At 48.7% G+C, this 26,678-nt stretch overlaps 2 protein-coding genes across 5 annotated transcripts in view; one reads left to right on the forward strand and one right to left on the reverse strand.

Moving 5' to 3' along the window:
• Positions 1 to 8,618, forward strand: part of CNNM3 (cyclin and CBS domain divalent metal cation transport mediator 3) — a 48,153-nt gene extending 39,535 nt beyond the window's left edge. Inside the window, exons 8-9 of one of the 4 annotated variants that reach the window (XR_009758741.1) lie at positions 2,118 to 2,273; positions 2,840 to 2,903. Coding sequence is in view for 3 of the 4 variants with exons in the window: in XM_061593208.1 (XP_061449192.1) it covers positions 197 to 354 (158 nt within the window). In the remaining variant the exon portion in view is untranslated. Of the gene's footprint in view, positions 1 to 42; positions 141 to 196; positions 793 to 2,117; positions 2,274 to 2,839 lie in introns of those variants that run through there. The other 3 variants (XM_061593209.1, XM_061593208.1, XM_061593210.1) reach the window with 3 other exon arrangements.
• On the reverse strand, positions 5,531 to 24,876 carry ANKRD23 (ankyrin repeat domain 23). The gene is made up of 9 exons (XM_061593211.1): positions 24,774 to 24,876; positions 19,394 to 19,549; positions 17,776 to 17,907; positions 15,021 to 15,128; positions 12,764 to 12,862; positions 11,601 to 11,699; positions 10,724 to 10,822; positions 9,330 to 9,428; positions 5,531 to 8,109 (listed from the first exon to the last, which is right to left on the reverse strand). Exons 1-9 carry the CDS (start codon positions 24,798 to 24,800, stop codon positions 8,005 to 8,007), a joined length of 924 nt encoding a protein of 307 aa, XP_061449195.1. The 5' UTR covers positions 24,801 to 24,876; the 3' UTR covers positions 5,531 to 8,004.
• Between the last annotated feature and the right edge of the window lie 1,802 nt (positions 24,877 to 26,678).

Below are 26,678 nucleotides of genomic sequence, written 5' to 3' on the forward strand. Positions count from 1 at the left end.
CTCTCTCTCTCTCCTGTTCTGTTTCTTCCTTTCTTCCTCCAGCCTTCCCGCTAAATCTCTCTCTCTTTGGCACAATTGAGAACTGCATTTAATACAGGCCTCTCTCTGCCATAGTCTGGAGTGCCTTTTTTTTTTTAATCACAAGGTAAATATATCCAGTCAATTTTTCTTCCACATTTCCCTCTCTCCTTCACAGTCCTCTTTAGACCAGGAGTGGGGACAACCTGCAAGCCCTCCAGATGCTTTTGGGACCCCACTCCCATCAGCCCTAGCCAGCAAGGCCCATGGTCTGGAACAGTGATGGGGGGGTTAGACCAACGACATCTGGAGGGCAACAGATTGTCCCAGCTTTAGACAGCCCCCCAGCCAGGTGAGTGCTGCTTGTTCCTTAGGCAAAACCTGCATAGCTGGGAGAGGTTTTAAATCAACTAGCCACAGTGGGAACTGATTGCATGGTGTCTTCTCATGGAGTTAGCATCACAGCAAGAGGCAACTGCTGATTCCAAGGGAAAGACCAACTAATCGGCCCCTGGCCACATGGGTGAGTCACTTAAATGTATTCTCAGAGGGTGTTCAGGAATAATCAGGTCTGCCCCTACATTTTTTTTAAAAAAAAACTCCCTGCAAGTAAAAAAGCAGCACATCAAGGAGAGAGGTTCTTTTCTCTTGTGCTGGTTTTCTCCTTGCGGAGCCTTGTGTTTTGTTTGTGGTTGGACAACAAGAATTGATCCTCCTGCTTGTGTTCTAAAGTGGTACAGTCCATTCTACCATCTTGATTTTGCTGCATCGATAAACCAGAGCTTTGTCTGTGTCAGTGGGATCATGGATGGGTTTTTCCAACCTGCCTTTCCCACCATAAGCTGATATGGATCTGATGAGGAGGGGGGGATTGAATTTTACTGTGCCAGTTGCATGCATGTCTGTTTCCTCTCCTCTGTAGCCAGACTCAAGGGAGACAAATCCATTTCATTCCCAGTGCTGAAGGGCATTTCCACTTCTCATGTGGCAGATACATATGACAAATCTATCAAGTGGGAATTGCCACGCTGTGCTATGTAACCAGTTGGTGGACTGTATCATCTTACCATTCATACACAACCAGTTCCATATTTGTGGGGCTGTGGGTATGTCACAATTCCATGGGAGGACAGAATTTGACACTGGGCACTAAATTCAGCTTCCCAGAATCTCAACTTGTTTGCTTTTTCTTGAAGGCTTGAAAGAGCTAGCATGGTGAAGTGGTTGGTAGGTCAGATCCATACCCTGCGAAGACCCAGGTTCAAATCTTAGCTTGGCCATGAAGCTCACTGGGTAACCTTGGGCCAGTCACTCTTTCAGTCTAACCTACCTCACAGGGTTGTTGGTTGCTGTGAAGATAACGAGTGGGAAGGGGCATGTTTGCCACCTTGAGCTCCATGGGAAAAAAGGTGAGGTATAAATAAAATAAATAATTTAAAAGTTTAAAAGTGAGAAGGCCAGTCTAAGATTCCCAGTGGTTCAGATCAGGCTCTGACGGCCTCCTTACAACAGGGGTGGGGAACATTGTTCAGCCTGAGGGCCACATTCCCTTCTGGGCAATATTTTGAGGGCTGTGTACCAGGGGTAAAAATGGGCAGAGTGACAAATGTAAATGGTACTGTTCCAGTAGGCTAGTTTTTGCACTCACCGTCCATGCAAGCAAGAAGGCATTAGCAGCGTTCAAGGACACATTGCAGCCAGGCAACGACACTCAAGGAGGGTGTGCAGTTAAGGCAGTGAGGGGTATAGCCTGGGGAGAGTTCCAAGGGCCAGATAGAGAGGGCTTGAGGGCCATATTCGTACACACACCTGGCCTGAGTTTCCCCATAACCCCTGCCCTATGGCTACAAGAGTAAAATATGCAAAACAGCAAACAAATTATGCAAATCCACTCTATTTGCATAGTCTATACATCTCCATATAGCTCTCTTTCTTTGGCTCAGAACTTTGCTTTCCTGGGCACAAAATTTTGTTTTGTTTTTTAAGTGCAGAATACATGCATCCTTGTCTGTCTGAAAGTCACGAGCACAGACTGGGCTGCTTCTTTCCTGTACAGTGCCATGTGACAAAACATGCCTCCCTTCTTGTTCTTTAATCAGCTTGAAGGCAAGGTGCAAGAGGGTAACTCCTTGGGAGTTCAACACCCCGCAATCCTCAGCTTCCATGTTCATGTTTCTAGTCCTTAAGTTTTTAAAGATGAGCTGGAAAACGCGTGAGCAGCATGTGGTGAAACTTCAGGAAGCCAAAGGGGCCGGGTGAGTAGGGCTCCCAGAGGCCTGCAGAACTCCATGTCCTCCTGCCCAACATGCAACCTAAATTATGCAGAAGTAAACAAACATGTATTTATTGCTTCAGAGTATTCAAAATGTTTTAGGTCCATTATCTCGCAACGACCCTGTAAAGTAGGCCTGCATTCTATTGCAGATGGAGCGTGCTTTGCCTGAGGCCACCTAGAGAGTCAGACATTACAAGTGAAGCTTGGGCCAGGGTTTTCCTGCCGGCTCACAGCACCTGCTCTTCACCACGTCGTTATATTAAAACCCGCTTTCATCCTCCTTGTGCAGACTGCAAAGTTTAAGCAGGATTTACTGGGATAGGGAACCTGTGAGTGCCTTCCAGATGTTGCAGGACTGATGCTGCCATCATCCCTAACCATTGGCCATGCTGGCTATGGCTGGTGGAAGTTGGAGACCAATAACATCCGGAGGGTGCCAGGTTCCCTCCATCACTGGCTCAGGGTTCAGTGTTGTGCTATTGTCGAGACAGCCCGGCGACAGGGTTTAAGTCTTGTTCTTTCTGTCTCTCCTCCGCCCCACTCCAGGGAAAAGCAGAAGCAAGCCAAACCTTCTGGAAGAGGAAAACCAGAGCATGGGGGTCTGACCCACTGGAGGTGGGGGGGGGCTCAGGAGGCCCCTCCACCACTTTTCCCGTTTTCCTTTGGCGTCTGCATCCCCGAAAGACTCCTGAAAAAGCAAGGGAAGCGGCCATTTTCCTGGCCTCTGGTGCTCCGACCCGGCTACCGTGCCCAGGACGTCCTTTGAGCAGCACTTGACTGAAGAGGGTGGTTGCACGTGCGGGGTCTGTAAGACTGTTAGCAGCAGAGAACAGCCACCCGTGTGCCTACAGACTCAGTTGCGTGTACAGTTGTTGGTGTGAGTGGGAACCGGCAAGGGTGCCAGTGCAACAGCGTTCCCCTCTTTTCCGCTGACAGTGTTGATCTCCTTTTCCATGCAGCAATTCCCCCTTCTTCCTATTTGCCCAGCACTTATATTCCATGCCGTCAGACACCAGACCAGGCTTGCACTGACAGTTCCCGGACTCAGCTCTGGAGCCCCTCAGCCCCCTTCGTGGCTCGGGGGCAGGCAGGTCTTGAACTCATCCCTCGCACTTCTGGTCTTTGACTGAGCTGGCGTGAACCCATTGCGCCATGCCCAGCTCTAGGGCGTGAGGCCTGCTCTTCCTTCCACACTCCAGGTTCCTTAATGTGCCCACCTTGCTGGCAGCCCAGCTCCAGGCTTCAAGGGCCTTTGAAGCAGCGGTGGGCTCAGCTGGTGCCAGGCATGGCATCATCCCATCCTGTCCAAATTGTGCCAAAGTCCACACTCCCTGGAGCCACGCACTGCCCAGCTGACTTGGGATCAAGCTTGCCAGAAATGCACCGTTCACCTTCTTCCCAGAACATGGGGAGGCCCTGGCGTGGGAAGCTGTTTATGCCAAGCCAGGGAATGCTGTCGTCCTGCAAAGGAGCGCTTCCTCCTGCAGAGGCTGCCTCTCTCCCACCCATTCCCAGCTTACATTTTTGTTCTCTTCCTCCTTGGCCTTGTCTCCCCAGTCCTTTAATGCAACACAGGCTTGAAAACACAATTTGCGCAGGTGGTGGCAGCAAAGGCGTGGGGGGGGGGGCATACCTACCCCGTGATGGCCTTGACTGAAATGTGGAGTTTAATCCACTCTCCTGACTTCTCACATAAGTTATGGAGTGGTGGAAGGGGCAGACAACAGAATTTGCCCTATCAAGCTAAGCACCATGTGCATTACAGGCACTAAGATTTCCATCTCATCATTCCTTGCCAGCATATGAAGGATCTGCAACGCTTTGCAATAGTTTGTCCCACCGGGTGTGTGTGTGTGTGTCCTAAAGGACCCTCATTCCCCTGTAGCTTCTCCTGCACACTCATCCTGTGCTAGTGCTAGAGGTGAAGCTGCCGTCTTGTTACCTCTGGACCACTTTCCCAAGTTGGTGCCTTCCAGCTGTTTTGGACCAACCACAACTCCCATCAGCCCTAGCCACCATGGCCATTTTAGACTACAACTCCCATCAGCCCCTGTATCTTACAGCCATGTTGGCTGGGGCTCATGGGAGTTGTAGTCCCAAGCAGCTGGAGGATACCAGCTTGGCAAAAGCTGTGCTTGATTAACTCCACCTCAATTATCAATTCCAGGTTCGAGAGGCGGCACAGGAGACTCAGCTTGCCCTTGTGCAAGGGTAGCCCTTCACTCCATTGGCGGAGAGACGGTGTTTTTTTCCTAGTTGCTTCTAACAGTATTGTTTCCCAAAAAAATTCTTATTTTTTAAAAGAAATAAAGGAGCGAGGAGCAAGAGAGAGAGAAAGTTAGTTTGCCTTTCTCTCTTTTTCATTCTTCGTCTTCCTTTCCACAACCAACAGCAGAACTTGTCTAAAAGCAATGTATAATTTCAGGTAAATTATTTGTAACCTGCCTCTAGGTTGTAGTTTTTCTGCAAGGACTGTACCTTCAAATGGAATAGTCTAATCTTATATATTTATAAGTGAATTGGTTTGTAAGGAGTGATTGGTACACTGACCTGGAGGACTCTCCGTCTTTTTTGGGGGAAAAAAAAAATTAGGGAGATGTCACAGTGAAGTGCTTCCAGGAATGGAATTAAAATGCCACATCTTTCGTCTTGCTCCTCAGATTGCACGTAACTTTAGGGAGGAGCAATCAATTTGTTTTTCACCAAAGATGGTATTGACCAGGTGCTCCTGTCACCTCTGGTATAGGGACCACAGCTGCGTTCCCATTCTGCCAAGTCATACCACCTTTGGTTGATGAGATTCAAGACACTCCTTGGATCCCACGTTGGGAGCCCTCAGGCCTAGGGACTGCCTGTGACCCTCCAGACCACTCTGTGTGGCCCTTGTGGCACTTCACATATCATGCCCCTTCACAGGCTCCAGCCCTTTTCCATGCCCCCCTCAAGAGTTTTTGCTGGGCAGGAACGCGTCTTTGAACTGTAATGATGCCTCTTGCGTGCCTGGATGGGGAAGTACAGAAAACTGGTTTGTGTAGAGCTGGAATGCAGGCCTCTGGACAATGGTAAAAGTCCCCTCTGTTGTTCCTCCCAAGGTTGTCCGTGATGCCCTTGGGCTGAACAGGTTCCCCATTGCCCCTGGGATGAACTAGAGTTGATGCCGCGGCACTGGGAGAAAAAGGTGATCTCAGGAGGAGCACTTTCCTAAAACACAACACTACAGTCGCCATCCATACCCGCTTCTTCACAACAGCTTCAAATTAATTTATTATTTATCAAAGAGCAATCACATCAGCTCAGCATTGCCAAAAAACAATTACTCTGTTGAGTAACAGAGGGTTTAGCCATCCACAATTAGCCCCGTGCAGCCCCATAAGTAGGGCATCATTTGAAACACCCAACACTGGGAGAGGGGGGCTGTCTTACACAGAGCAAGGGGGCCACTTGGCTCAACGAGCCCATCCAGCATGGCAAAGTGCTGCTTAAATTTGTCAGATGCTTATAAAACAAAGTAGAGACTATAACATAGTCGGTGATGCACTTGGACTCAAGATCAACTTGAAGAGGAGTTGAGACCTTACATCAGTTTGCAAAGATCAGTTCAAATAATTTCCTCCGGTCCAAATTGCTCTTTTCTCTCGAGAGTGGAAGGGGTGTAGACTTTTTTTTAAAAAAGGTTCATACTCCAGAGTCCAGTCTGACCCACGTACCAGACAGAAAGGTCAAGGCAGGCCACCGTCATTGTCACCAGACACTGAGGGTCAATGCCCAGCCTGGCTCTGGGGCTCTTTTGCTGTGGTTTACCTTGCAAATACATTAATAGGTATGTCAGGTTTACAGTCTGTGAAACCCAGTTCCACGGGAGAAGGTAGTTAGCAGAGTCAGTGCTCTGCACATTCCAGAAACAAAACCATGAAATGCCGGGTAGCAGGACGATGCAGAGGGCAGCTAGCCAGCGGTGTGCAACTTGCCACACTTGTATGCCCATTCTGCATCAGAGAAACTTATCCTTTGAGGATCAGGTGTTGGCTGGGGATCTCGGCCTGAGCCAGCAGCGCCAAGCTCTCGCTTCTCCAGCAGGCAAGGAATGAGACGGCCATGCACACAGGCGCCTGGCCCCACAGCAAAAGTGGGGAATGGCAACAAGGAAGCAGCTGCTGGCACCAGCAAGACTGAGGGCGAAGAGGCTATGCTGCTATTCGTATGTGCAAAGCTGCCCTCGCCCCTGCCCCCGTGAGAGGGACTCTTCCAAGGGAAAAGGCACCGGATCGGGTGCCTGGAAAGAGCACGTGAGCATACCTCATGTGTCACAACGGGAAATCAAGGCAGCAGCGAGAGGATCCTTGTTCCTGCACCCGTAAGACAGGGTCTTCCAGAGGCCTACAGGACTTTGGCTTATAATCCTTTGTGGCCTGAGTGCCTTGGGCGTGCCTCCCCAATCTGCTAGGGACTTCTTCCAGTCCTCAACCATCAAAGCAGGGAAGGCTATAGGCTGACATTCTGGCCTTTGAACAGGAGGGGGAGAGACAGCACAGAGGCTGCCTCAGGGATCTCTGAAAGGCAGAGAAGTCCTACCCTTTCCTCCAAGGCAAAGGACGCGCATCCCCTGCAGATCTGTAAGGGGTGGAAGAGACTTGGTGAGGTCAGCCATCACAATTTCTCTGTCCCTCAGGCGGGGCCAGCCCTACCATGAGATAGCAAGGAAGCTTTGTCAAGTGGCCAATATGTGTGTGTGTGTGTGTGTATGAGATGGAGGGTTATGAAAGTGACAGCCCTCTCCCCAGCCATTCCTCCTGAGCTTCCTGCAACAATGCTTCCATGTTGGTGGCTTGCCTAGTCTTCTCCCAACACCCCAGACGGAGCAAGCAGGCAGAGAGGCAGCTGCCCCAGCTGCGCACTCTGGCAGGCAGGGTGCAGGTGCAGGCCCTGCATTGCTCTGCTTCCCTGCCGCTGCTTTCTTGCAGCCTTTGAGCAGGCGGCACCAGGCGGAGCAGCGAGCAAGCAGCAGTGAGGGCTTGGCAGGAGCGCTGTGTCTGCCACGGGGCCTGGCCTGTGCCCCCTAAGCCACGGTAGTCTGCTGCCTTCAAGCACAGAGGAGGACACCATCCCATGACCAGCGTTGAAGTAAGAGCCTGCTGCCATTCTGGAAGTGGAAGGGGCTGGTGTTGCTATCCTGCCCTGTGACTCAGGCAGCAAAGTCTTGGGGCCCCTAGCCCTGTAGCCTACACGTTAGGGTACCCTATCCCTAGTAGAGACATTTTAAAACGGGTACAAAATTCCCATCAGCTCCTGCTTGCAATAACAGAGCTACTGTGGACTTTCCTGAAATCGATCTGCATCAACCTTCCTGCATGAATCTCTCTTGTGCCTTAGTTTCCCCTGGTACAATCATCTGTACATCTGGAGGCTCCACTAAGAAGAGCAGAGGGGGGCGCCCAGCACTGCTCTCCTGGCCCATTCCGAGGAGCTGGATACTCTCCTTCAAGGTCTTTTGGGACAAAGAAGAGGGTCCTGAGGACCTCCTTCCTCTTCTGCCTCAGCCTGAGGGTGCCAAAAAAGGACCCTATACCTTACTGGCACCAGAATCGGAAAGGGAGGGCAGGTCTGCCCAAGCTCCATGCCAAGGGCAAGGATGGCAAGTTGGTCACAAGCTGGTGGAGGGAGGAGGAAGGTAGGCTCACAGAGCCAATGCCCCCCCGACCCTCCACTCAGTCTCAGCAGCTCCTGGGGGAGCCTCGCTGCCGGTCGGCACATGCTTGCAGCGTTTCCCGGATGCCCGTCTGCCAGTCTTTCACCAGGTCCACTGGAGTCACTGCCTCCTGCCAAAAGAAATAAAGAGATGAATCCTAGAAATGTAGCATCGGAAGGGGCCTATAAGGCCATCCAGTCCAACCCCCTGCTCAATGCAGGATCCACCTAAAAGCATCCCTGACAGGTGGCTGTCCTGCTGCCTCTTGAAGGCCTCCAGTGTCAGAGAGCCCACCACCTCCCTAGGTCATGGGTTCCATTGTTGTACCCCTCTAACAATTAGGATGTTTTTCCTGATGTTCAGCCGAAATCTGGCTTCCTGCAGCTTGAGCTCATGATTCCGGGTCCTGCACTCTGGGATCACCAAGAGGAGATCCTGGCCCTCCTTTGTGTGTGACAACCTTTCAAGTACTTGAAGAGTGCTATCGTACCTCCCCTCAGTCTTTCCCTCAGGTGATATAACTTTGCCCCTCCCATGTTCCCCCCCCTCCAAGCTGGAAGGGCAGAAGGAGGCAGAAGCCGGTTCCCCCCTCTCCTCATCAGGGATGAGGAATCTGTGGCCCTCCAGCTGCTGTTGCACTACAACTCCCTTCATCCCTGATGTTGGCCAGGAGGCTGATGGGAGTTGGAGGCCAATGACGCCTGGAGGGCAACAGGTTCACCACCCCCACCCTGATCTACATGCTGCTCTTTTTCCTCACCCAGCTTGGGCTTGGGCTTGGGCTTTGTTTTGGGTGGAGTGGCTGACTGGCAACGAAGTCTCCCCCTTGGCTACAGCACAGGTCCACAGACAGGCACAGAGAGGGGATAGGCAGAGGGGAAACCCTTGGGCTCCTGCGTAAGGCCTACACTGCATGTCTTGGTTGGACATCAGCTTAGTTCTCACTCAGGTAGTGAACCTGTATCTGACTGTACCACTACAGACTGCAAATGGGGGCTCACATGCCAAAAGAATCCGTCCATATAGAAAATTACATAGCAGGGAAAAGGTTTCTAGGCTTGCCTTTATTTTGAGTTGCTAGCTTCCTGTGTGAAGGGACCTTCCCTCCACCCCATAGAGGAGCATTCAGCCCCTGCAGCCCTCCCCTGCAGCCTGCTATGGCACAGCCCAGACACAGGTTCACCATCTCGGTGAACCTAGACTAGGCCTTGCAGCAGTGCAGAAAGCGCCATACCTGTTCACACTGTACAGCAGCCCCACAACAACTCTTGTGCGCCCAAGGAACATCCCTGCAGCACGCTGCCCTTCCCAAAAGAGAAGCAATGAACTCCCCACTGTCAACCCCCTCACCTCGTTCTGCACGCCAAGGTTTGCGCCGTACATCAGCAGCATCTTCACTGCCTTGAAGCGCCCCAGCCTGACTGCGTCGTGAATGGGCGTGTCGCCTTCCTGGCCAGGGAATGGTGAAGCACAGGGAGACAGAGTAAGGGCACATGGACTCTACACCAGCGTCCATTCAATTGTGTGGTGAGACGCAGGCCATAGCTCAGCGGCAGAGGATCTGCCTTGCAGAAGGGTCCCAGGTTCAATGCCCAATGGCATCCAGGCGAGGAAAAAGCCCTGCCGGAAGCCTCAGGGATCCACTGCCAATTGCAACAAATAACGAGTACTGGACTAGAAGGCCAAACGGTTTGATGCAATAAAAGCAGAGCTTTGTGTTGGATAAAAATTGATTGTTGGATAAAACTGATAAATTAAAATGACATGAAATGAGTCTTTAGTGCTCAGAGCCATAGGCTACCACAATTAAACACATGTAAAAGGAGAATACAAAATACATATTAAAATACAAGTCATATTACAACAAAACAACATACAGTAAAAGAACAGCAATACATTTCAAATGAAATTTCCTCTCCCAAGCGAAAGATACCCTGACCCACCCCATGTCTTCGTGTATAGATATTACAGTCATAATAGCGCTGGGGCACATCCCACTCACCCCACAAGGTGTTTTTGGTATCTAACTCTTACTTACCCACTGCCAATTGCAACAAATAATGTGTACTGGACTAGAAGGCCAAATGGTTTGACTCAATAAAAGCAGATCTTTGTGTTGGATAAAAATTGATTGCTGGATAAATTGATTGTTAGATAAAAAGTTCTGTGTCCTGGCAGTTCAAAATCTGCAACCTACATATATTATGCAAACATTCACAATTGCTGTTATTATGCAGAATTTATTCTGCAGTAAACAAGGAGCTCACTACCAGGAGAGGGCCATTTCTGTAACAGCTTGGGAAGGAACTCTGATGTGCCTGGAGCAGAAGACCATCAGAAGGGCCCTACAGCCACATCAGGCCAAAGGGAGCCCCTCTAGTCCAGCATCGTGTTCTCACAATGGCCAACCAGACGTCTCAATGGGAAACCCACAAGCAGGACCTGAGTGCAGCAGCAGAACTCTCCCTGCGTGATTCCCAGCAATTGGCATTCGGAGGCATACTCCCTTCGACAGCGGAGGGAGAACGTAGCCACTGACATTCAAAGGGCTTCTGTTGCCACCCTACCTCCCAAAATCAGTATGGACTGGAAGAAGGCTGGGTGGAGTTAAAATAAAGACTGGGCCAGGGCTGTACAGCTAGAGATGGCCAAGCCTGCATGCTGCCCGTTCCCCAGTTGCTGCTGCTCCCCTGGTGCAGAGGCAGGCCTGACATGAATTACGCCCCCTCCCCTCCCCCTCTTACCTTGTCTTGTGCATTGATATTTGCCCCGCAGGCAATGAGATGTTCGGCGCAATCGCAGTGCCCCGTCCGGACGGCCACATGCAGTGGGGTGCTCCACAGCTGCCAGACAAAGAGAATCCCTCAAAAGAGCACCCCAGAGCCCAGTGTGAACCCATTCAGGGGGACACCACTCATTTAGATACAGAAGATTTTTTTTAAATTATTTATTTATCTATTATTATTCATAATCATAATAACATTGAAATCCCACCCTTCCTCCCAGTAGGAGCCCAGGGTGGCAAACAAAAACAGTAAAAACACTCCAAAACATCTTTACAAACGACCTTTAAAATATATTAAAACAAAACATCTTTAAAAATGTACCCAAAGCATATTTTTTAAAAACCTTTAAAAACATCTTAACAAACAATTCCAAAACAGATGCAGACGGATATAAAGTTTCTACTTAAAAGGCTTGTTGAAGGAGAAAGGTCTTCAGCAGGCGCTGAAAAGATAACAGAGATGGTGCCTGTCTAATATTTAAGGGGAGGGAATTCCACAGGGTAGGTGCCTCCACACTAAAATCTGTTTCCTATGTTGTGCAGAACAGACCTCCTGAAAAGATGGTATTTGCAGGAGGCCCTCACCTGCAGAGCGCAGTGATCAACTGGGTATATAAGGGGTAAAATTATATTTCAGGTATTTCCTCCAAGGAGCTCAAGGTGGGATACAAAGATTATTCTTCCCCTCCCAATTTTATCCTCACAACAACCCTGTGAGGTAGGTCAGGGTGAGTGACAGTGACTGGTCACCCAGTGAGTTTCATGGCTGAATGGGTCTGAACCCTGGTCTCCCAGGTCTCAGTCGGACCCTCTAAGCACTACAGCACACCACTCACCTTGTCCCGTGTGGAGATCTTGGCTCCCCTGTTGATCAAGCACTTGAGGATCTCCAGGTGTCCCCCACGACAGGCCCAGAACACGGGGGTTGCATCCAGCTGCAGCAAAGCAGAGCCAGCACATTACACAGACAGACGACTTGAGGCACAAGCAGTCTAGCTAGACAGGAGCCCCGGGGGGGGGGAGGAAGGGGCAGTCTGTGGGCCTCACTGGCATAAAGCAGCCTTCATTTACCAGTGACTTCCAGATGTTTTGCACAATTTCCAGATGTTTTGCACGATAAATCCCAGCAGTGTCAGCAGTTAGCATGGCCATGCTCCCCTCAGCATCAGACGGCCACGCTGGCTGAGGCTGAAGGGAGTCATAGTGCAAAACAGTTGGAGGGTGCCAGGTTGGCGAAGAGAGAGATGGGGCAGGTGCATGTTTCCTCCCCTGCGGAAAGGGTCCCGGTAGTAGAGGCTGCTCCATTCAGGGGAACGGGAGGCTGCCCCAAGAGCCTCAGTCTGCCCTCAAGCCCAGATCGGTTTGTTTCATTAAACAGCCAAAAAATAATCAAGTCTTTATATTTTTGATTTTTTTTCCGGTGGCAAGCTGTTCCTAGTTTGTTGAATTTCTTGCTGGTCTTCTGATTCAGACAGAATTTTTACTATGGTCTTAGTTTAAAAGTTTTAAGGGTGGTTTAATACTGTAGGTTTTGTTGTTGTTGCAAGATATAACATCATAGTTCATGTTTAATTGTTGCATTTTTTTCAGATAAGCCCCTGATCAAGGCCATTTGGCCGAAACGCATTGGGTAATTTGTCAAAATAAAGAATTTCTGTTTCTTTGCATCTTTCAGAATTATTTCTCCTGTGGGCTCCATGGTCTGCCCTTGGCCAGCCCCCTTTGATTTGCCCTGGTAGGACTCAGCAGGGAACAAGATGCGGACAACCCTCGAATTACTGGGCTCAGGCTCCACCTACTGTTGGACACCCTGACCTCTGCCCCACCAGTCCTGATGAGCCCCAGACACCAGTGGGTCCCAGTCCCAATCTCTTCCTCTCCCCCTCTGTCTTTGCCACTGCGATGCCCCAAGGGTCTCAGAGGGGCCCAAGCGCCCAGGCCAGTCCTCTGGGGCTGGAATCATGTGCTCAACAACTGAGCGTGGGGTGGTGAGACTCACCATGTCTCTTGGCTCCAGTTTGGCCCCAGCTTCCAGCAGCTTGTCTACGATCTCTGCATGGCCGCGCAGGCAGGCCCGGTGCAGGGCTGTACATCTAAACTGCAGCAGGGAGACACAAGGGTGCGAGGGGGAGAGAGAAAGATCGATTTGGTTGGCCTGCTGCATGCAAGCCTGCCACACACCTTCCACATCCATCCTTGTGGGGAGGGGGACTCCAGGGGGTTCTTACCTCCCCAGAGTGGACACTCGGCACAGCCCAGCAAACCCGACAGTTCTTTGGTAGCATGCAGTGAAATAAAAAAACCACACCCCACCTTCCTAAGGTGTAATTACACGTTGCTCCAGAATAGCCTTTGTTAACCTGGTGCGCTCCAGTGGTTTTGGACTGCAGCTCCCACCAGCCCCGAGTCTGGGAGTTGCAGTCCAAAACATGTGGAGGGCACCAGGTTGACAAAGGCTGCTCTAACAAATGCCAGTTCCCATGTTCATCTTTGCCAAGGTCATGTGAATTGAGGTACAGGGCAAGGGGACATTTATGGGGTTAATTCCTGGTGGGAGGGGGCTTCAGCCTTCCCCACAGGCAGGGATTCACCCCCACATGCCTATCCCCAGGCCATTCCTGTCCACCACCACTTCTCACCCCTCTCTAGGTCAGGCTGATTTCCCCTGAATCAGAGCCCAGCAGAGAAAACACTTGTTGTGCCCTCCACCCCCAGGCAACTCCCACAACAGCCCCCTAGGCACTTGCCACCGCTCTCCATTTAGGCAGCTTACCAGCCTCCTCCCTGGCCAGGCTGCTGCTGTTATGGCTACTCCGCCTTACTGCTTATCTGCCTCCCGTGTTATCGCCCCATTCGCCTGCCCCTTGATGCCCACCCGCTCCCCCTCCCCCTGCTCACCCCCTGCCTGCTTGCCACTCCCCCCACTGCTGGCATGCATATCCACCTGCCATTGCCGCCCCCTGCCTGCCATCTTTGCTTCCCTCATTTGCTTGCTTGCCATTGTGTCGCCATGCCCCCATGTATGACAGCTTACAAAAATATTAGATAGCTATATTATCCTTTCCTACAACAAAATGCTGCTTACTTCCAAATAAATTAGTTGCATCCAATGTAGCCCTAAGTTAAAGTCACAAAGTGGCATACTTGTTCCACTGTTGAAATGTTTTGTACCAGCACAAAGTTGTTGTACAAGAGAACGCATGAGCAGGCTGCTGGTAACTTTGTTGCATGACAGAATGTGCAATAGATTGGATACCTCTGTTTTGCAACATCAGAGCTCACCCTTGCGCTAGTACAGAGAGAGCACTGGAAAGCAACCTGTTTAACATCAGGGCTGTAGACGCAAATGCCATTTTATTCCTGTAGCAGTGGTCGTACGAGGATTTAAATGGGTTTAGCATGCAACACGGCGCATGCTCAGAGCAGTTCTTATTTTTATTGGAGTTTGCAATTTAGTTGTTGTTGCTTTTTGCTGTAACGCATCAGGAACGTGGAAGCAGCTGTAAAGCATGGAATGGCAGTTGCAGAGGATGAAGGAGGGAAATGTTCACTGTGTGCTTCATAACTGAAGCAATACTCATGGGTGTCTAACGGGGGTCTTCCCATAAGATCAGTCAGTCCAGGGTCTAAAATTGCCTCACTGCACCACTCTGTTTGAATGTGCCTGTGTGTGTGCGCGCGCATGCCTGTATACTTTGGGATTCTGGGCCATACTTCCAGAGGGCTCAGTCAGGAGGCAAGGTGGGGTAGCTGCCTCTGGTGGATAGAATTTAGGTGCAATTTTGGGTGGCAGAGAGATCTGAATGATGGGGCATGATTCTCCAGGAAGGGGCCCAGTGAATGGTCTTAGGCACACTTAATGCTGCAGCGCTGCTGAAGCTGCTCAGCACGGACCTAAATAAAATGGAATAATCTCAAATAGTAGCCATCCCCTAGGAGGTTCTCCTGCGCAGTGAACTGGAGCTGCTCAAAAGCAGGGTGGCTCATTTCAGTGTCGCTTGTGCAGGAGAACTTCCCAGTGGATTGCACCCCATGAAGAGATGCTCTTTGGATTTGACACCAAAAAGTCTCAGGCACCCCCAGTCTCTCTCCCTGCTTCCTTGTTAATATGCTCCACCCCGCTAAGATCCTTGCTTCTCTTTCCCTTCCCTCAGCTGACCCTTGGCTCCTTTTCCTGCTTCATCCTCATGCAAACACTTGACTGAAACATCATGTCTTTTGAACACAGCGGCTGGAGTTTCTTAGCACCCCTGTACCTTGTCATGAGCATTGGGGTCCCCTCCATCTGCCAGGTATTTGTCAATCACAGGAACCAGGTTTTCCAGCACCGCTTGAAGAAACTGCCCTGGATCCACAGGCTCTGTCTGAGGAGGAGGACATAGGACTTAATCTAGCTTTTTTACAAGATGCACATATGGGGGGGGTGTCAGCCTGCCTTATCTACCCCCCCGCAATCCAAAGGGGTTGCCTTCAACAGGATATATCCTTTCTCTTTTTACTACTACTTTGATTTCCGCTCCGTCTTTTCTAGAGTCCCTTCTGTCAACATACAGTTTTGTAAGCCCCTTGGAACAGAGCTCTTTTTTGTGTGTGAGAGACATTGTATTTATGGATGGTGCTATATAAAGAATTACACATTGTTATTTGTTTGTTTGGTTGATGAAAATATTTATATTATGCCTTTTTATATCACGCTTTTTCACAAGCACGGGCCTCAAATGTGACTCGCAACGGACTACAAACAATCAAACTTCAGTAAAATGGAACAAAAATAAACAAAATGAAACAAAATAGAAACAGTGACTAGTAAAAAATACCTAATATTACTGATATTTAATTTAATCTTCAGTTAACTTATATACTGCTTCATATTTCAACAGAAATCTCTAAGTGTATATATCTCAACAAAAAAGAACCTTTTTTTAAAATTAAGAATTCCACATTCAAAACTAAACAATATTAACAATACACATTTTTATCATTTACTTATTTATAGCATTTATATCACGCCTTTCTACCATCAAGGAATTCAAGGCAGCATGCATGTGGTTCCCAAGCAGTCTCCCAACCAGGCACTGGCCAGCCCCAGGCCTGCTTAGCTTCAACAAGGTGGTAGCCTCATGTGCCTTTAGGCCATAACCTGGGACCAGGCATGAAGGGGTTTTTTTACAATTAAGAAATATAAAAATTCTATTTAAATAAAAAACAAAAAAATCCTACTAATACTAATTCTATATTTTAAGTAACATAGGGCACAATCCACCTGGTAGAGACACCGGGTCAAGCGGCTTCAGGATGAGACGCAGCTGCGGTTTCAGGAGGAAGAGTGATGGCTCCACAGCACAAAATGTAAATGTACTGCCTTCAAGTCGATTCTGACTTATGGCGACCCTACGAACAGGGTTTTCATGAGACTGAGAGGCAGTGACTGGCCCAAGGTCACCCAGTGAGTTTCATGGCTGTGTGGGGATTCGAATCCTGGTCTCCCAGGTTGTAGTCCAACACTTTAACCACTACACCACACTTCCTCCCCAAGGTGCAGCTGCAGCACAGCCATGGAATTCTATTGCCACCTGGGCCCAGCCAAGACCAGCTCAAGTAGAGCCAGCAGAAGGCCCCAAAACTGGGCATAGGGGGGAGGGGGCAGAAGCGGAACGGAGGGGAGTGGGACTTCCACCACATACTGAGCCCAGTCAGCTTAGTCCTGCGGTCTCCATCCCAGCAGCTGCTACACCAGGAAAAAGGTGACAGAAGGAAACATGTGTTCCATTTCTTTCCGCTGTGCCCTGCGGGCAGAGCTGGCCTCCTCCCCTCCTAGTGGTGCCTGAATGAAGGTTGGATGTGGCAGCTCCACTTCTACCAGCTCCTATGAGTTGGATTGTGCCCCCAATTAAGCGGCAATAAATACCTCAACCTCAGAGGAAGGCAATGGTAAACCCCCTCTGAATACCGCTTACCGTGAAAACCCTATTCATAGGGTCACCATAAGGTCGACTTGAAGGCAGTCCATTTTTTCCATCAAATATCTCAAAACAATGTGCTTTATAAATAAGAACCACAAATACATATCACAAATGCCAAAAGCTTGGCTAATTTTTTAAAAAATTAGCTGGTGCCTCAAAGATTACAATGCAGGTGCCTGAGGAATTTGCCTTTCCATTCCAAAGTCTGGTGCCAATGGCAAAAAGTCTCTGTTGGCATCAACCAACAACCTCAGCACTGACGGTGGGTGGCAGGGCCAGTCCTGCCATTAAGCAGAATAAGGAAGCTGCCTCAGGCGGCAATGCTATGGAGAGGGCATCAATCTTCCACCATTTCCCTCAAACCCCCTAAGCTAGCCAGAGACACAGCAGAAGGTGCTGTCCCATCTGCAATATTGAAGATTCAGCTGCTAGTCCAGTTGGATTCTAGATATGGAATGTGAGGACGCCATCTTGTCCTTTGCTGCAGGCACCAAAATATCTTGGCCCTGACCTGTGAAGGGGCCTCAGCGGTGGATCTCAGTACATTGGCTAAGTTTGTATCAGAGCAGGTGGTTCAGATGTACTGGCCCCCAACCATTTAGGGCTTTTGCACCCCCAAAATAAATTGGAAACCCATACAGATCTGTATGTGCTGTCTGGCAAGGGTCCCAGGTGATGTCCTCAACACCATGGTGTGGAGTAGTTAGTTCCCAAGCGCTCTTCATAGGCAACCCCACTTATAACACATTGCAGTAGTCTATAACTTGGATGTTACCCAAGCATGGATAAGTGTGGCAAGATCAGGTTTTTTTCTGAGGAAGGGATGCAGATGGTGCACCAACTGATGTCAATGAAAGGATGCCCCCTTGGGCATTTGTCTACAAAGCAAGATTTAACCGCACCTCCAAGCTGCAAACTTCATCTTTCATGGGATGCACAACCCCTAAGTCTAAGTCTAACCCCATTAAGTCTAAAACAGACTTAATGGTACACATGGTGCATCATCGTGCAGAGGGTGCAAATTCTAGCAAAGCCAGCGGATACTCACTATCACTTCTGGCTCCCGTTCTTTGGGGCGGACCACTTTCTTCAACCTCTTCTTATTCTTGCGAAGCTTGACGATGGCCTCCAAGTCCTGCAGGCTGTCCAGCTTCAGTCTGGAATTGTTGAGTGTCTCAAGCTGGAAAGGAGACAGAGAACATGAGAGCTGAGGGCAAGTAGCTTTCCACACTGTGCTTGGGGCAGGCCAGCCCAAGATATTTCGGTGCCCACGGTGGGCATCAGGGCCCAGCTTGCCGGGAAGTTTCCCTGCACAGACTTCATAACATCCCCTTGCAAAGCGACCATTCATTTCAATGGGGCTCATGCAGGATTACTTCTGGGAGTGGGAGGTCTGCCCCTTAATAGTGCTCATTATATTCTATCTCCCAGGCATGTGTAGACTGAGATTGTGTTTAGTGTGCTGCTAAAGCTTTCTGTGGCTGTACGAGTGGTGCTATTATTGTCTTGTTATTTAAATTTATATCCCGCTCTTCCTCCCAAAAGGAGCCCAGGCCAGCAAACAAACAACAAAACACTAAAAAATGGTATGGGATGAGATACTACCCTGTTAAACTTTCAAGCACCGGCTATCAGGTAAACCAGCCGCTGGGCCAGATCCTGACATCCCCGACCTTTGTGGGCCACCTTGGCAGGTGCATGGGGCTGCCAACTTGTCAATCGCCTGACATGACCATGGGACCAGGTGATGTGATTTCTTTTGTCCGCACAGTTTGATTTCGAAGCACATGGGCACAGGAACTGGGGTTTGCATCTGATCAGCTGATTGGTGGTGGCAGCAAGCCCCGCCTCTGGCAGGGTTTGACCCCACTCGGGACCAAGAGCTCCCAAGTGGAACCAATCCCAGAGAGACTTGCATTCAGTGCCAAACTGAAAAGGTGCCCAATACAAGTCACTAATGCCAAGGAACCATAAAGAGTGCACTTTAAGGCTCCTGATTGTCCTTCACAACTGCATCTTTACCTGCCACACCTGATGTCATCTATGATGTCAAGTGTAGTGCAGGGGGGCATGGCTTGGGAGAAAGACCCTTGCGGGCGCATTAGATCTCATTATTAGGCCCTAAGGCTGGGAGGTTTTGGTCTATAAAGTTGTCCATGATGCCTTGTTAACACAGACCTAGCCCATGGCTTAGCTGTGAAGAGATCCTAAGTGCACACACCCTTGCTTTGTCTATTTAACACACATGAGGGGGCTGTAGGGAGACTGATGGCAGCCCAACCCTACAAGAGCCATAGAATCATAGAACAGCAGAGTTGGAAGGGACCAATAAGGCCATCAAGTCCAACCCCCTGCTCAGTGCAGGAATCCAACTTAAAGCATCCCTGACAGGTGGATGTCCTGCTGCCTCTTGAATGCCTCCAGTGTTGGAGAGCCCATCATCTCCCCAGGTAACTGGTTCCATTGTCATACTGCTGTAACAGGAAGTTTTTCCTGAGGTTCAGCCGGAATCCGTCTTCCTGTAATTTGTGCCCATTATTCCATGTCCTGCACTCTGGGATGATCAGGAAGTCTTCCTGTCCTTTGTCGCCCCCATTTGGTCACGCAGGGAACAGGCACGTGCACCCTCACTCTCTCTGCGCAAGGTGAAACTTCTCCAAACCCACCTTTTTCTTCTTCTCATCTTCTGCCTTCTGTCTCTCCTTGCTGACTGTTTCCCTTACGCTAGCCGGGCCTGTTCGGCAGCTCCCAGGCTCCCAGGCTGCACCTCTGGCCAGCGCCTCAAAACCTCGCACTTTCCCCTCATGTCGTTCGTCACTTACCTAGCGGGAGGAAAAAGGCAGGTTAGGGATGATAATATATGCCGATTTTGGTTCCCTTAGTTTCTCATTTTTCTAATCTTAAATTTGGTTCTGCAGCAATTCGCAGGTTTTTTTTAAAATCGTCATGAAAATTCTCCATCATTTTAGTGTGACTTTCTCTTATTAAACACATTTTTGTATGGAGTTTTGACTAACGCACACATTTTGCGAGCAACTTCTCCTAATACTGTATAATGCATTTTTGTATGTTGTTTTCACTAATATATCCATTTTGATGCACATTTCCCCCTAATATATGTATGTTTGTAAACAGTGTTTAGTTGGAGAACCGTATTGCAAAATTTGGACAAGTGTGAATTTTGAAGGATGGCTGCGTTTCAGTTCTCATAGATTTTGGAGTGTGCAAATTTAATGCATTTGGGTTTAAATGTGAACTACATCAAATTTCTCTTCCATGCTTAGTCTTGGGTTCTTTCTTTCAGTTAAGTATTTATATCACTCCTTCTAACAGCAAATTCAGGTGGTGTGTTCAGGATGTGCCATGGCTCGGTGGCAGAGCATGCAGAAGGTCTCAAGTTCAGTCACCAGCGTCTGCAGAAGGAGCTGGGAGCGTGGCCTGTCTGAAGCCATGGAGAGACGCTGCTGGTCTGTGTAGACAACATTGAGCTAGACGGGACAATGGCTGGACTCAGTAGAAGACAGCTTCCTATTTTCCTAGGATTGTCGCCACTGTGGAACAGTGGCTAGAGTGTTGGACTAGAACCTGAGAGACCATGGTTCAAATCCCCACTCAGCCATGAAACTTACTGGGTGACCTTGGGGCCAGCCGCAGTCTCTCAGCCTAACCTACCTCACAGGGTTGTTTTAAAAAAGAAGGGGGGGAGGAGAACCGTGTGCACCACCTTGAGCTCCTCGGAGAAAAGGTGTGATATAAATGCTATAATTAATTAATTATAATATAATTCATTAATTCATTAATTAAAACAGGCCAGTACAGATCAGGAAGGAGGTTTCAGCATGCTTGGGGGGAACCCCAGGGTTTGAAGATGTACTATATATATTTATTTTATTTATTTTATTTTGTTCAATTTTTATACCGCCCAAAGCCTGAAGGCTCTCTGGGCGGTGCACAGCATAAAATTATTGCAACTATAAAGTGCAATAAAATCACAATAAAAACATAAAAACATACATTTCAAACATTCAACATCCTAAAACGTTATTAGCTATAATCCATCCAGAAATGCTTTCAGAGCCCAGGGCCTAAGGGAACTTCAGCACCTCAGTTGCATCAGAATCCACAGCTGCCTACAGCGTCTCAGAGAATCCATTTATTTCTTCATCTGCCCTTAAGTTGGCCGCTTCCCTGCCCAGGGTCAGTCCCTCTCCAACTGAGTTTATATGTTTCCCCAAGTTGCTAATCCATCTTGAGCTGCCACCCTCTCCTGCCAAGTGAAGGGTCCCTGGGTCCAACTTGCAACATTTCCCCCATGCCTCTGGCTCCTCCTAGCCCAGCTGAAGCAGCCTCTATTTATATATGTGTGTATGCATGAAAGCAGCAGCCCTTGGCTGAGGAATAAACATCATGTGATGCAAATGCCATCTCTCATTCCTACCAAGGGCAATGTCCGCATTGTCAACAACAGGGCCAGCCAGAGACATTTGGGCGCTGGAGGCATCTCCAGGGCTGGAAAATCCCCAGGCACTAACAGCACAATTCCCTGGGAACAATCTCTGGGCAGATTTCATTCAGATGAACTACCAGGTTCCTATTCATTTCAACAGGGATTATGCCAGGCAATTTCCTGGCTGGCTGTAACTCACTACAGTCTGCACACACACTCCCACACTTTGCCTGTCTCAATGAAAATCAGCTACCTGAGATGTCCATATCAAGACAACAGAAGACATGTTGGCACCTTGGCAGAAAATCCAAATGCATCTTTCTTTGGGATCTTCCAAACATCAGAAGAGCCCTGCTGGATCAGACCAAAGGGGTCCAGCATCCTCTTCTCACACTGGCCCATCAGATGCACCAAAGAGAAGCCCACGAACAAGACCTGAGTGCAACTGCACTCTCCCCATCTGTGATTCCCAGCAACTGACCCTGGAATTTGTCTAATCCTCTTTTAACGCCATCCAGGGTCCTCACTACCCTGGTTTTCTAACAGATGTAATACAACAAAGATATTTTGCTGCCTGAAGCGGATTCCAAATGGTGTTACCCGCTCTAACCCTGCTAGGGTCACCCCTTCCAAAAATACTTATCCAGGCACCTGTTCCTGCCTTCATTTCACGGCGCTGCCTGAAGCATAGCAGGCACCCTGTAGATGACAAAATGTACACATACACACACACGGTCCTTAAATAGTGCTCCCAAATGTGCCACCTGAGGCAATCCACACACCCCGTTGCGCTGTCTCTCAACATAACATTGCTAGAGTAATATGATAGCCTCTTGGCATCACCGCCGCAGGCTGAGCATGAAAGGAACGGCTCTTTCCTCCTCAGACAGTTTCGGTCACCGCAGCATCTGCTCCAACCGCTCCCTTCCTTCTTAGGCGAACCTGCCTCTGGGAAGCAAACACCCAGAGGTCTTGCGTGACCTCCATGAGGCAGCAGGCAGAACTTCAGCCTGACACAGCGGCTAAAATAAGATGAGGCAGCAGCACCTCCAGCCCAGGGGTGGACTCACAGGCTCGCTTGTGTTGTCAAGGGCCTGCAGTCGTTATTCTTCACACCACACAGAAAAGGCATTTGAAGAAGTTTGCTTCGCTCTTGCAGCTACTTGGGGTTATTCAACCATGAGCCACTGTGCTTTGCAGTGGAGCAACTGAGGCCACCCAGTACAGCGAGCACCTCTGCTACCACTGGAGACACCCCGATGTCAGCAGGGCAGTGAATCTGCTCCGGGTCTAGCTTTCAGCATCTTGGGCAGCTCCTTGAAAGTTCACACTAAAACCCAGAGTGGATTCACTGCCCCACTGACATTTGAGCCGCCGTCTTCATGGTGTGCCGCTGCTGCTACAAAAGTCTTTCCCAGTCCTGCCTACCTGGAGAGGACTGAAGCTAGAACTTTTTACATGCAAAGCAGTGCACTACCACTGAGCGAAGGCCCTTCCCTGATTTACACAACCCTGATGCACTCCAACAGGCAAGTGGGCTGGTACCCTCTGTACTGTGCCAGGAAACCAGCCCCAGCCCTTCTGCCTTACATCTGTCATCATCCCCTGGGATTGTGCCTGTGCAGAGGTGAGGTGGGCTGCTTTGAGCCATGTCTTTCCTACTAAAAGCAAGAGGGTTTTTCTTCATGCTATTGATGGCATTGTGGTTTCCTTGTTACCTATAGAGAAAATCACCCTCTTGGAAGGTGTTGGGACCAAAAAAGCTGAAGCATGTGTCTACAACAGCCTCACCCGAACTGGTGCTCTCCAGATGTTTTGGACTACCACTCCCATCAGCCTCTGGCTTGGGCTGATGGGAGTCACAGTGCCAAACATATGAAGTGCCCCAGGTTGGGAGAATCTGGTCTCCAAGAAGTTCTTTTCACCCAGCCGCCAGAAATGCATCAAAATGAACGAGACACCTGTGGTGGACACAACCCTCTAGGCAAGGATGTGGTGGTGGCTGTGAGAGAAGAGTTGGAAACACGGGACTAGTCTTAGGAGCCACTCAAGGGACTGGTGCTGAATAATTGGATCAGTCATCAAGAGATTAGTCGGTAATTTACTCCTGGCAGAAAGAATGTTAGTTGTGGCCCCCTGGAAGACCTTTTAAATCAGAACTCAAGACACTGACAACGTGTAAAAATGAAGACAACATAGTTTGAAAAAAGATAAATTTCTATGTGATGGGGGCTTTTCTCATGTATTGTTGATATATAATATTTAGAGGTGTCTTCACTATAAAGACTGCTGTTACCATGAGGAGTATTCAGCTCTTTAAATTACATGCCCCACCCCCATCAGTTTAGTCTACCACACTTACCTGGGACTCAGAGTAAGCCTCACTGAAACCAATGCAATTTAATTTTGAGTAGAGATATATAGGATTGTGTTGTTAATTTTACGGTTACCCACGTGGAGCAAGCCTTGAAATTTGCTGAGACAACCAATCTTCCTCCCCTCTCTTTGCCCCCTGGATCATGCACCCCTCCATATCCAGGATGGACAAATGACCTACTTTACAGAGGAGGAGAGTCTGAAGGGGTCCTTAATGTGAAGGCTATCCAGTCAAAGGCTGGTTTAAAGAGGAGGAACCATTGAAAGGGAGACCTGCAGGGTCCTTGAAATTGCTCATCAACAGCTAACAGCACCTGGTCAGGAGACTGAGCAGGCACACAGACCACAGTCTTCCCCACTAGGGTGAGATGTATTTCCGTTTAAATTAAGTCTAAATTTGCATCTATGCCTATTAGAAGCTAAAACGATGAAACTGAGGTTGGACACATAATGAGAAGACATGATTTACTAGAAAAGACAATAATGCTGGAGAAAGCAGCATTACAAGATCTGGACAGGGTGGTTCATAACAGATGCTACTGGAGGTCACTGATTCATAGGGTTGCCATAAGTCGTAATCAGCTTGGAGGCACATAAAAACAACAAAAACCTATTAATTAACACATGCACATTTTATGCAAATTGGTGGTTTTTTTGGCAATGCATAACTGGCCACCCAACCCACACCACTTTACACCTGGCATTGACCCCATCATCTGGATCAGTCCTGGATCAGAGATTCTTTGCTCCCAAAGGTCTATAGCAAGGGTGGGCAGAAAGGAGATCAGGATCTCCTGGTACATTTCTAGGTGATGCATAGGGGAGCTGCAAGGGTTTCTGACTAACTGTCTAAACAACTGCAACAACTTAAAGGCTTTCCCACCTCTCTAAATCAAGTTGCTGAAAAAGAAGGCATGGGGGAAGAACCAGGAGTGAGTTGTTGTTTTGTGAAAGGATGCAAGAGCTTGGTTCTGGTACTGATCACAAATTCCTGGGCTGAACATATGCTCACAAAGGCATCCTGTTCCTTAATTCTTAGTGTCTGTCTGCCTGGTGGAGTCACTATTTTACCCATGGCTCTGGCTTGTAGACTCAAGTAAAGTAAACCCCACAAGCCTGAAGTTTGCCCAGTCCTGGTCTAAGGAACCCATCCCAGTGCTCTCAATTTGCACTAGACAAGTGCCCACCCCACCCCACCCCACCCCACCCCACCCTTCTCTTACCAACTGCTGAATGCTGAAGATCTCCATGGTCCCCCCTACGCCAGAGCCACAATGCTCACTCCGTGGCTGCTAGCCTCAGCTGCTGCTTTTATTCCAGCCCAGGGGGGGGGTGGATTTGGGCTACGGTCCAAAGCTTCCCTCCTCCCTTCCTTTCCACTGGGCCCAGCAAACTGGATAATTCAGGTGCCATGTCACACCAGCTAAAATAACTTCATAGTTTAAAGGTTTCCAGAGTGTGGGGAAAGAGGGAGAGCTGGCAATGGGATTCCCAGACCCAGACTGGGAAGTTTATTCAATTACATAATTATTTGGACCATGTGTGTGTCAAGGGTTACAGATAAATCAGGAGAGTCTTTTCCTAACCTCAAGAGAATTGGCTGCAACCTGTTAGGATGGATTAGCAGGTAGGAACAAAACTGTGATACTAGCAAATCAACAGGAACTAACCTCTTCCAACCTAGTTGACACATAGTCATGTCCTTTTTTTAGCTGGCTGTTTTATATTTATTATTTATTTATTAATTAAACTTATATACCGCCCGACTAGCAATAGCTCTCTGGGCGGTGAACATCAAAAAAATACAATAAAATACTTGCTGACAAATAGCAACCTACACCTTAATTGTTGGAGGCTACCTTGAAACCCAGGGTTAGGGACTGTAAACAAATAATGAAATACGAGTGAGCAGGCCAGCCTCCTCGGGAATATCATGCCTCTCGTTATTTGGTTGTATAAAGTCAGAGCAAGCATCAAGTCCTCATGTTTGTAAGGAAGAAATGAGGCAAGCAAGTCCTGCTAATTCTGGGGTGGGCAAGTTGCAGCCTTCCAGAGGTATGGACTCAAGCCACATGTGGCTTCATTTTTGAGATGACCAACTGAAGGAACCATTACTGATCAGTCTTCCACAAGCCCAAAAATCTGGAAGAACCAGAACTGATCGAAATCTCAGCTCCTCAGACAATCATATGCAAGCCCAACTCAGCCCCTGCAGTCCTGCAGTTATGGGCTAATAATACTTATCTACCTTAGAAAGTTGTTGTAAGGATTCCTATGATAATGTACATAAAGCACTTTGGTCTAACACACCTCCGCCATGAACTCATCAGCTGATCCTCAAGTTCAGTTCCACCCACCCAGTCCACTAAGGCTGCAATATTTCTTTGCGTATAACTGTTTTATCATTAAACCTGATGGCTATTTTTATTAATTGTGTATGTAATTTGTCTAGAGAGATGTTTTGCATTAGGCAACAAATAAACCAAATAAATAAAATGAGGTTAGCAGCACAGACTCACCTTACAGGATTTTAAATATCACTGAAACAATGCAAAGCCCTTTGAACGGTTTAAAGCAGGGGGGAACTAACCTGTGGCCCTTCAGATGTTCCTGGTCTACAGTTCCCATCATTCCCAACTACTGGCCACGCTGGCTGGTGCTGATTGGAGTTGGACTACCATCTGCAGGGCACCAGCTTTGCCGCCCCTCCCCTAAATGCGAAGCACTGTAACCAGTTTTATGGTGTGCCTACACAAGAATTTTTCCTGTGCCAATTGGCATTGAAAAGAAAGGGAGACAGGATAAACAATGGTTTCAAACCAGTCTTGTCCAACCTAGTGCCCCTCCAGATGTTTTGGACTACAACTCCCAGCTGGCTGGGACCGATAGGAGTTAAAGTCCAAAACATCTGTAGGGCTCCAGGTTGGAGAAGGCCGTCCCAAACTGTCACTCATTGGTTCCTGCAGACCAGGGATTCCCAGACTGTGGTCTGTGGACCACCAGTGGTCCACGAGCTTCATTCAGGTGGTCTGCGGCATGTCTGTGGGTTTGTGGCTGAAGATGGGAAACGGCATATCCATCACATTAAATATTTGTGTTGATTTTAATTGCATTTTTGTTGCTTCTTT

The sequence above is a fragment of the Rhineura floridana genome, chromosome 12, assembly GCF_030035675.1.
Source record: "Rhineura floridana isolate rRhiFlo1 chromosome 12, rRhiFlo1.hap2, whole genome shotgun sequence".
Classification (NCBI taxonomy): Eukaryota; Metazoa; Chordata; class Lepidosauria; order Squamata; family Rhineuridae; genus Rhineura; species Rhineura floridana.

Excerpts from the sequence above, each read along its gene's own strand:
- ANKRD23 (XM_061593211.1), bottom strand. The coding sequence starts at position 24,800 with ATGGAGATCTTCAGCATTCAGCAGTTG. Across the intron at positions 17,908-19,393 it reads AAGATGAGAAGAAGAAAAAG|CTTGAGACACTCAACAATTC; the intron begins GTGGGTTTGGAG and ends TCTCCTTTCCAG. Across the intron at positions 15,129-17,775 it reads AACGGGAGCCAGAAGTGATA|ACAGAGCCTGTGGATCCAGG; the intron begins GTGAGTATCCGC and ends CCTCCTCCTCAG.